Source organism: Ictalurus furcatus, chromosome 26, assembly GCF_023375685.1.
Source record: "Ictalurus furcatus strain D&B chromosome 26, Billie_1.0, whole genome shotgun sequence".
In the NCBI taxonomy this organism is placed as follows: Eukaryota; Metazoa; Chordata; class Actinopteri; order Siluriformes; family Ictaluridae; genus Ictalurus; species Ictalurus furcatus.
In genome coordinates, this window is record NC_071280.1 from 7,199,720 (window position 1) to 7,210,231 (window position 10,512).

Here is a 10,512-nt window from a genome sequence, read left to right on the forward strand (position 1 = left end):
TGAACCCTAATTTATGACTAGAAATACAAGTTGCAGTCATTTATGATTAAAAAAAAAACAACAACAAGTTGATAAATCATTAACGTTCAAGTCCAAAAGTTTATATTCAGCCTCCAGATTAAGGTGAAAGAAGTGCTTGCCATGTTAAACACCTGATTTCAATTAGCAATTAGCAAAAGACTACAAAAGAATCAGGTCTGTTTAAGAAAACAGAAAACACGCCTAAGGGAAGCGAACTACCCCCATTTATTGTCTCTTACTTCCTGGAATATTAGAACCCAAAGTGATTTTGTATGCTATTTGGTCAACATACTGCTCAGGTTATAAAGATGGAGTGTTCTGAAGTAAGCAATGAGACTCCATCAGACTTCCCATATTCCTTCACTGAGGATGGACGTCTCTGCCATATAGACACACTGAAACCATACAAGTTCTCGTTCCAGCTCAAGGACGTCCAAGCGACTATGAGGGAACACACATCTCTTTGCTGCTACATCTCCCAGCATGTTTACAGCCTCCTTGAAAAAAAGTATAACCTGATCAAGGTGTACCTGGACAAAGGGAGCCAATCTGATTTCCATCCTCCTGGTTTTGTCTACATGAGCCCAGGGGCTTTGGAACATCATGGTATGTTGATAGTCCTGATCCAGGATAAAGGCACTATAAGGTGTGGTGTGTGGAGTTGGAGAGCTGTAGCCAATGAAGGCCTAGAGAGAGGAAGTCAGATCCCATATGTGCGCTGGGCTTTGGGGGAGTCCTGTGCTGTTTTGTTGATGAACCCAAACGAAGGAGTAATGGCACCAGAGGAGCATGTGCAACAAGTGTGGGATCAGTTGCTGCTGAACAGCACTGCAGAGCAAATCACAGTGGTGGCACATGGTTACGGAGGCTTAGCTTTTGTTCAACTCCTGTGCTGTCGGTTGGAAGAGATCCAACAGCGGAAGTGTGCTGTGGCCTTCATCGATTCTTCGCACAGCCTGTGGCATCAGCCACTTGGAACTTCAGGACGTGACTGGATAAAGGTACATTCCAGTTCATGGGTACTGAGCAGCGAGCCAAAGAATCGGCTGGTGGGGTATCTCAAGGCAGGGTGCAGGATGATGTCAGCAGGGACACAGTGCCACGAGACGGCACCTGCTACATGTATGGATTCAGTATTTCGTTTCATTGCCAAACTGATGAAGCCCGCAGTCGTGCCAACGCCGTTCTGCATTGTCACTAGAAGCAGGAGCCTCGGAGTGAGAAAGCTGAGTGGCATAACCGACCGAAACAATAATGCATCCTGAATGAGGATACTTTAATAGAATGAGCATCATTACAACAGGGAATGCAGTGTATAATGTTTGGCTTATTAAACAACTTCATGTACAGCATACAGACAATGTGTTTTATAACTCATTTCAATTTTATTTTTTTAATGAATTTTTTTACAAATGCAAATTCATTACGTTCATTTAAAAAAAAAACAAAATGGCACCATGTCATTTCATACATAAATACAAAAATACATACATACAAGCACTGTTATAAATACATACAAAAATACAGAGAAAATCTCGGAAAGTCTGTCTTCGTAACCTAATTAACACAAAATTAAATCATACTAAATGCACATCTAGCACCTTTAATCTGATGCTAGGACTATTAAATATTAGATCTCTTGCGTCTAAGGCTCTTATTGTTAACGAAATCATTACTGATCAGGAATGTAATTTAATGTGTTTAACAGAAACTTGGATTAAATCAAACGAGTACATAGCATTAAATGAAGCCATTCCTCCTGGATACAGTTATGTACATCAGCCTCGTTCAACTGGTAGAGGAGGAGGTGTTGGTCTCAGCCATAGTCAAAATCTAGTCGTCACACAAAAACCTAGTCATAAATTTAATTCTTTTGAAAGTCTTTATACCGGTATAACTTATGAAGCCACAAAAAATGTCAATTCCTCTAATTATTATTTACAGACCCCCAGGGCCATATACTGAATTTCTTAGTGAATTTGCAGACTTTCTCAAACCTGGTTGTGTCTGTAGATAAAGCATTAATCGTCTGTGATTTTAATATTCATTTTGATAACCTGGAAGACCCTCTGAGAATAGCGGTTGTGTCCATCTTAGACTCAGTAGGGATTAATCAGAACGTAATCGGGCCTCCTCATAATGGTGGTCACACTCTTGATCTGATACTAACATTCGGATTAAGAATAGAAAATATTATAATTTTTACACAGTCTGAAGTTGTCTCAGACCGTTATCTTATCTCGTTCATAATACATATTGATCATAATATTTCCGCCTCGCTACCGCGTAAAACGTACTTTTACATCAGCTACTGCACCGAGCTTCATAAATAACCTCTCAGAAACATCAATTACATTTGGATCACCGTCAGATCCGATAGAACTCGATCAGGCGACTGAAAGCTTGGAGTCAACACTCCGCTACACGCTAGATAGAGTGGCTCCACTCAAAAGAAAAATAATTAGAGAGAAAAAGTTAGCACCCTGGTATAACGATCAAACGCGTACCTTAAAACAGACAACTCGACAATTAGAACGTAAATGGCGTCAAACCAAACTGGTGATGTTCCAAACAGCGTGGAAGGAGAGCCTCCTGAAATATAGAAAATCTCTTGGCGATGCTAGAAAAATCTATCTCTCCACCTTAATAGGAGATAACAAAAACAATTCTAGATTTCTATTCAACACAGTAGCAAAATTAACTAGGAATAAAACAACTACAGAGAGAAACACTCAATCATTACATAGCAGTGAAGATTTCATGAAATTTTTCATTGGTAAGGTTGAAAATATTAGACGTGAAATTCAGGCTATTAAATTAAAACCAGACAGTATTGTATCAAACCCATTAGATGATAATGTAGCAATATCAGATCAATGTTTAGAGTGTTTTGCTCCACTTAGAGAGACTGAACTAGCTTCATTGATCTCTTCAGCCAATTCATCAACTTGCTTACTAGACCCTGTGCCTGCATGTTTCTTTAAACAGATTTGTCCAGGAGTAATTGAACCACTTTTAAATATAATCAATTCTTCCCTTATCACTGGCTATGTACCTAAATCACTTAAATTAGCAGTTATTAAACCCCTGATAAAAAAAACCTGACCTTGACCCCTCTCAACTGTCCAGCTATAGACCAATATCAAATCTCCCCTTCATCTCTAAGATTTTAGAAAAGGTTGTAGCAAAACAGTTATGCTCGTACTTACATAGGAACAACATTCATGAAATGTATCAGTCAGGGTTTAGACCTCATCATAGCACAGAGACGGCGTTAGTTAAAGTAGTAAATGACCTTCTACTGACCTACGATCAGGGTTGTGTCTCGCTGCTTGTGTTACTCGACCTTAGTGCAGCTTTTGATACTATAGATCACACTATTCTCCTTGATAGATTAGAAAATGTTGTTTGCATTAAGGGAACAGTCCTCACCTGGCTCAGGTCTTATCTGACCGATCATTATCAGTTCGTAGATGTAAACGGAGACTTCTCCACACATACCGAGGTTACCTTTGGAGTTCCACAGGGTTCTGTTTTAGGCCCACTGCTTTTTACTTTATATATGCTACCTCTGGGTCAAATTATTCGTAAACATGGAATTAGCTTCCACTGTTATGCTGATGATACACAGTTGTATGTTTCAGCGAAGCCAGAGGACAGACAGCAGCTTAGTAAGGTTGAGGATTGTGTAAAGGACATTAGACGTTGGATGTTAACTAACTTCCTGTTACTTAATTCTGATAAAACAGAAATACTTTTATTAGGACCACGTGTAGCTAGAAGTAATCTTTCTGATCACATGGTTACTCTGGATGGTCTTTCTGTTTCATCATGTGCAGCAGTTAAAGACCTTGTTGTGATTATTGACTCCAGCCTATCATTTGATGCTCATGTAGATAATATTACTAGGATAGCCTTCTTTCATCTCAGAAATATTTCTAAAATAAGAAATATATTGTCACTACATGATGCAGAAATACTAGTTCATGCATTCATCACCTCTAGATTAGATTACTGTAATGCCTTACTGTCTGGATGTTCCAGTGGGAATATAAACAAACTCCAGTTAGTCCAGAATGCAGCTGCTAGAGTCCTAACTAGAACCAGAAGATACGACCACATCACCCCGATCTTATCAACACTGCACTGGCTCCCAGTGAAATCTTGCATTGATTATAAAATACTTTTATTAACCTATAAAGCACTAAACGGTCTCGCACCACAGTATATAAGTGACCTTTTGGTTTTCTATGATCCGCCACGCCTACTTAGATCAAAAGATGCAGGCTATTTGACGGTACCTCGAATAGTGAAGGCTACAGCAGGGGGAAGAGCTTTCTCTTATAGAGCCCCACAGTTATGGAACAGTCTTCCTATTAGTGTTCGGGACTCAGACACAGTCTCAGTGTTTAAGTCTAGGCTGAAAACGTATTTGTTTACTCACGCCTACCCTGACTAGTCTCTCTATTATGCTAATTCCCAGTCCTAATAATCTTTTCTCTCCCTTTCTCCTTCTATAGAGCCACACACGATTTTATGGAGATACTAGAGATCCTGATCCTTTCTGATCTCCGGACCTGCCTGATCCGTTTCGGATGTCCTGCCTCTGGATGGGGCTCAAATCTTCTCCAATTCCGGACTGCTGGACTACGGCTGCTCCTAAGGCCATACAGACTTCATATAAGTCAATAATGAACTTTTTCACATTATCTGTTGTTACCCAGATGAGGATGGGTTCCCTTCTGAGTCGGGTTCCTCTCAAGGTTTCTTCCTCTTAAACATCTCAGGGAGTTTTTCCTTGCCACCGTCGCCACTCAGTGGCTTGCTCAGTTGGGATAAATTCGCATCTTTAATATCTGTACACCGTGTTGATATTTCTGTAAAGCTGCTTTGAGACAATGTCTATTGTAAAAAGTGCTATACAAATAAAATTGAAATTGAATTGAATTGAATTGATCAAGGTGTACCTGGACAAAGGGAGCCAATCTGATTTCCATCCTCCTGGTTTTGTCTACATGAGCCCAGGGGCTTTGGAACATCATGGTATGTTGATAGTCCTGATCCAGGATAAAGGCACTATAAGGTGTGGTGTGTGGAGTTGGAGAGCTGTAGCCAATGAAGGCCTAGAGAGAGGAAGTCAGATCCCATATGTGCGCTGGGCTTTGGGGGAGTCCTGTGCTGTTTTGTTGATGAACCCAAACGAAGGAGCAATGGCACCAGAGGAGCATGTGCAACAAGTGTGGGATCAGTTGCTGCTGAACAGCACTGCAGAGCAAATCACAGTGGTGGCACATGGTTACGGAGGCTTAGCTTTTGTTCAACTCCTGAATCGGCTGGTGGGGTATCTCAAGGTAGGGTGCAGGATGATGTCAGCAGGGACACAGTGCCACGAGACGGCACCTGCTACATGTATGGATTCAGTATTTCGTTTCATTGCCAAACTGATGAAGCCCGCAGTCATGCCAACGCCGTTCTGCATTGTCACTAGAAGCAGGAGCCTCGGAGTGAGAAAGCTGAGTGGCATAACCGACCGAAACAATAATGCATCCTGAATGAGGATACTTTAATAGAATGAGCATCATTACAACAGGGAATGCAGTGTATAATGTTTGGCTTATTAAACAACTTCATGTACAGCATACAGACAATGTGTTTTATAACTCATTCAATTTTATTTTTTAATGAATTTTTTACAAGTATACAAATGCAAATTCATTACATTCATTTTTTAAAAAAGCAAAATGGTACCATGTAATGTAGGAATGAGAGCATCTGCTTTCAAAAACCAATCTAAAAGGCATTTCCTTAGGAAAGAACTATATTGTTGTTGACATTCATTTGCTTTACAAATACAAGCAAACACCTCAAAGCCATGCTTTCGTCTTCATATCCTTTGTAATTTAACCCCCACTTTGCAAACCCAACCTCCAAATTTGCGGTGAAACAATTCACAGCTAAATCCCATGGTACAGCAGATCATATTTAGGAATATTTCGTGGATCGATAGGACTTCGCACAATCAATTTTCCTCTCATGGCACCACGATAGATCACCTCGATGAGATCAATGAAGTCTTGCTTGGTTTTAAAGCATCCGACAAACTTGGTATGATCTGGAGACCTGGAGGAAGAAGATGTACAGAAGCTCAAGAACACAAATATATACTCAGTAGGTACTTTCTCAGGTGCACATTTCCTGTATCTACACATGGTTGTTTTTTATTTTCCTGACAAACCTAGCACATACATTCCCCTCTAAAACTATTGAAACAGCAAGGCCAATTCATTTGTTTGTGCTACACACCAAGAACATTTGGGTTTGAGATCAAAAGATGGATATGAGACGAGAGTTTAGGATTTAAGCTTTTATTTCCTGGTATTTACATCAAGACGTGTTAAACAACAAAACATAGAAGCTTTTGTATCAGACCTCTCAACTTTTAGGTGAGCAAAAGTATAGTCTTGATGTAAATAACACTTAATATTTAGTTGCATATCCCTTGCTGCATCAAGTCTGTGACTCAATTACATCACCAAAAGGTTGGCCTCCTTTTTTGTGATGCTTTTCAAGGATTTTACCAAATGCTGCTAAATTATTTTAAGGTCTGGTGATTGACTCGGCCAGTCTAAAACCTTCCACTTTATCCCCTGATGAAGTCTTTTGTTAAGTTGGCAGTGTGTTTTGGGTCATTTTCTTGCTGCATGACCAAGTTCCTCAGATTAATTTGGATGCATTTCTCTGTAAACTGCCAGACAAAATATACCTGTAAACTTCTGCATTAATTCTGCTGCAACCATCATGAATTTCATCATCAATAAAGATTAGTGATCCTGTTCCAGAAACAGCCATGCAACCCCAAGCTATGACACTACCTCCACCGTGTTTTGTATCATGAGCAGATCCTTTCTTTCTCCACAATTTGGTCTTTCCATCACGTTGGTAGAAGTTAATCTCGGTTCTAGAACTTTTGAGGCTCATCTCTGTATTTCTTTGCGAATTCCAACCTGACTTTCTGATTCTTACTGCTGATGACTGGTTTTGCATCTTGTAGTATGGCCTCAATATTTCTGCTCTTGAAGTCTTCTTCCAAAGGTGGATTGTGAGACCTTCACCCCTGTCCTGTGGAGATTGTTGGTGATGCCACTGACTGTTGTTTTTGGGTTTTTCTTCACAGCTCTCACAATGTATCCGTCATTAGCTGTTGTTGTTGTTTTCCTTGGCCGACACCTTCAGTGTCTATTGCTCAGTACACCAGTGATTTCTTTCTTTTTCTGGACACTCCAAATCGTCGGACACTCAAAATGCCTCCGATAGATTTTCCCTCTTTTCCTCTGCTTCAAAGTGGCTTGCTTTTCTCCCATACACAGCTCTCTGATCTTCCTGTTGGTTTATCCTTTTTAACAACAAATACAGTCTTCACAGGTGAAATTGAAGGCTAAAACCAAGAGTAGATGTTCAGAGCTATTTATTGTTTTATTTATTTATTTATCTAACGGGACACAGCTGGGTTAGGGTTAGAAACACCTGTCGGTCTCATGTTCCATTATTCATGTTGTTGTCTGATACAAAACGTTACGTGTTGTTTAACACGTCTACATAAAGATAGTAGAACTCCTAAACTCTTTTCTCGTGTTCATCATTTGATCTCAAACCCAAATGTCTTCAGTCAAAAACAAATGTCCTGACCTGGCTGATGCAGAAGTTCCAGCTGTTACTGAGTGGCTTTAATAATGTTGTACTCACCCATAATCAACCTTCATGTGCTGCCCATTGAAGAAGAAGACAGTTGAAGGAATATAACTGATGTCAAAGTACCGGGTATAAACTGGCACTTTATCCACATCCACAAGATAGATAGAGGTCATGTTACTCAGGTCGTGGGACGTTTTTGACAGCTGTCATGAAAAAGAGAAGCCATATTATTCGTCCAGCAGGACCCAGGCTGGATAACACTGTGTCAGAACAGAAAAACACAAGCCAACTAGATTATTAGCACAACTTACAATCTCGTCCAACTGCATGCAGGCAGAGTCTTCATCTCGTCCGAAGCGCAACACCAGCACTTTCTCCGCGACTGTTTTAATGACTTCATCTACATGCTTTTTACACGACAATTTAGGCAGAAACAAGCTCATACCTCCACAAGTGTTTACACAGCAAACCGAGAACGCTTCCTCTTCACTACGTCTTCCTTCTAGCGCTCTGATTGGCTAACAGTCCAAGCCAACTTGAACAACCAGCCAATCATCGCGCAGAAGGCGGGATTTCTTTTTTCTTTCATCTCGGTCCTGTCTCAAAATGGCACCCTAAGCACTGCTGTCCTGCTCCGAGTCTGCACTTTAGTGACGTCAACAAAGCGGGACTGATAATGAGTCCTCGAGTCCTCGCAGGTGCGGGGTTTGGAACACAGCTCAATGTAGACGGAACGGAAATGTTCAACACAGCACCGCTGAATGTTGTCCGGGTAGAAACATGGTGCGTGAATATACTTAAAATAAATGAATTAATAAATAACGATGTTTTGGTACAGATATTAGTTCCCACCCGTGTGACGCCTCAAACGTTTTGTAATTTCACAGCTTGAGATTTGTGGTGCGTTGAAAATGATTACATTTTAGGTCGAGTGTATGTTTGTTTCACTGCGACTGAAATAGTTGATGCACTGAAAATCAACGTGACTTAAGACAGAGGAGCGAGTAAAGCAACGGCAGGAACGTGCGTAGAGTCTTCTGTTGTTGGTGTTAGAGCATGTCTTGGTACATTTCTGTCACTGAGTTAGCAGGTTATTAAGCGAACCTTAGCTGTTTGTCCGGCAGCTTTGACCTTGTTGTAAGTTTCCAGTCCATGATGTTTGTCAGGGTTCCTATTGTGGCCGTGCTGAGGAGGTTTCTCCCTCCAGTTTCCACGCTTGTGAAATATCATGCTACTAATCCGTCCACATGTTGCTCAGCTCTTACCACAAGCCGATCCCTGAGTACTGGCTGGACTTTGAAAACAGATGCTCCTCAGCATAAACCTGAGCTTGACTTGGACGTATGGAAATCGGTGATGAGATCCCAGGCATCGCAAGATGAGACACCTAAGGACAGAGAAGAAGAAAGCACCGCTGCTGAGGAAGAAGGCTCTCCAGTAGAAGCGAGCCGTACGCTGGTGGACATGTGGCGGCAGGCTGGAAAACAAGTCCCTGACAACATTACAGATGAACAACTGGAGACGCTTGCGGAACTCGCTACAAAGTCCTCCAAGAGGAAGTACCTCAAGTATCTGGCTATTAAAGAGGGTCATAAGAAGGCCAACAGAGAGAAAAAGGAAAAAAAGAGGGCCGAGAGGTTGGCGGACAGGAAGGAGGAGGCAGGATGCGCCGACAGGCCGGAAGACGCGGAAGAGGAAGGGGAAGGAGAACCCAAGTTGAGAAACACGTATCTGATGCAGTTCTGGACTCGTTCGATAGACAGAGCGTTGGGCTGGAGAGCGGCACAGGCCATGCAGTACGGCCAGCCACTTGTCTATGACATGAGCTATGACCAGCACATGACGAGGCGCGAGATGGAGAACACGATCTCCCAGCTCATGGAGACTGAAGGCTGGAACCGTCGCTCGGTAGACCCCTTCCATTTGCACTTCTGCCACCTGCAGCCAGACAGTGCTTACCATCGGGAGCTCCTCAAACGCTACGGCCAAGAGACGTGGGATCGTCTTCCAATCACTGCTACCAGCCAGCGCCACGTAGACATGTTTCCCCGGGAGGACCTCGTCTACCTGACCGCCGATTCTCCCAACGTGCTCCACACTTTCGACCACAGCAAGGTGTACATCATCGGAGCCATGGTGGACCGATCCATCCAGTCCGGCGTTTCTCTGGCCAACGCCAAGCGCCTCAAGCTATCCACGGCTCGACTGCCTCTGGACGAGTACCTGCACTGGGAAATCGGGGCCAAGAACCTGACGCTGGACCAGATGATCCGCATCCTGATGACGGCCAAGGAGACGGGCAGCTGGGAGAAAGCTCTGGAGTTCGTGCCCAAGAGAAAGCACGATGGCTTCCATCAGCAAAAAAGTAAAGACAGCTTTCAAAGACCAGAGAAGTCAACGGGGGCGTTCAGAGGGAACGCAGAGGGAGAACGAAGGCAAATATTTGTGAGTAAACAGAGACAGAAAAACCTGACTAGAAGCGATGTTACACCCAAACCGACATCCGGAGCAGAAACCATATCTGGACAGAGCAGACTGCGGATTGCACTGAAAAGCAAGCTAGAGGAACGCAGTAAAGTGGCGAGTAAAAGAAACTGGTGGGAGGAAGAGTAGCCTTATAACACTGCTGATATCCCCCACACAAAGGAACTGCACTTGTCTACTGAATTTGATGTGTGACAAATAAACGGTTTAATTATTGCTGCTGTTGTGGTTCAGTTCATGACGTCCAAATCAACCAAATGCTATTCATATTACGTGGAAGTGTGCCTTGGATGCAGCAGACTTCTGCTACTGGAC

The 10,512-nt window shown here is 42.4% G+C and overlaps 4 protein-coding genes across 4 annotated transcripts; 3 read left to right on the forward strand and 1 right to left on the reverse strand.

Moving 5' to 3' along the window:
- Nucleotides 1-233: 233 nt before the first annotated feature.
- si:ch73-41e3.7 (uncharacterized protein LOC572312 homolog) lies at nucleotides 234-1,377 on the forward strand. Its single transcript, XM_053615722.1, has one exon. The coding sequence runs from the start codon at nucleotides 294-296 to the stop codon at nucleotides 1,284-1,286; it is 993 nt and encodes a 330-aa protein (XP_053471697.1). The 5' UTR covers nucleotides 234-293; the 3' UTR covers nucleotides 1,287-1,377.
- A 3,596-nt stretch (nucleotides 1,378-4,973) lies between these two features.
- Nucleotides 4,974-5,652, forward strand: LOC128602392 (cotranscriptional regulator FAM172A homolog; the record flags this gene model as incomplete). Its single annotated transcript, XM_053616158.1, has 1 exon — nucleotides 4,974-5,652. A coding segment is annotated over one exon (600 nt), but the record flags the coding sequence as incomplete, so codon positions are not given.
- A 26-nt stretch (nucleotides 5,653-5,678) lies between these two features.
- txnl4b (thioredoxin-like 4B) lies at nucleotides 5,679-8,607 on the reverse strand. The gene is made up of 3 exons (XM_053615363.1): nucleotides 8,025-8,607; nucleotides 7,765-7,916; nucleotides 5,679-6,141 (listed from the first exon to the last, which is right to left on the reverse strand). Exons 1-3 carry the CDS (start codon nucleotides 8,154-8,156, stop codon nucleotides 5,976-5,978), a joined length of 450 nt encoding a protein of 149 aa, XP_053471338.1. The 5' UTR covers nucleotides 8,157-8,607; the 3' UTR covers nucleotides 5,679-5,975.
- A 46-nt stretch (nucleotides 8,608-8,653) lies between these two features.
- On the forward strand, nucleotides 8,654-10,412 carry trmt10c (tRNA methyltransferase 10C, mitochondrial RNase P subunit). Its single transcript, XM_053615361.1, has one exon. The coding sequence runs from the start codon at nucleotides 8,866-8,868 to the stop codon at nucleotides 10,324-10,326; it is 1,461 nt and encodes a 486-aa protein (XP_053471336.1). The 5' UTR covers nucleotides 8,654-8,865; the 3' UTR covers nucleotides 10,327-10,412.
- Nucleotides 10,413-10,512: the final 100 nt, after the last annotated feature.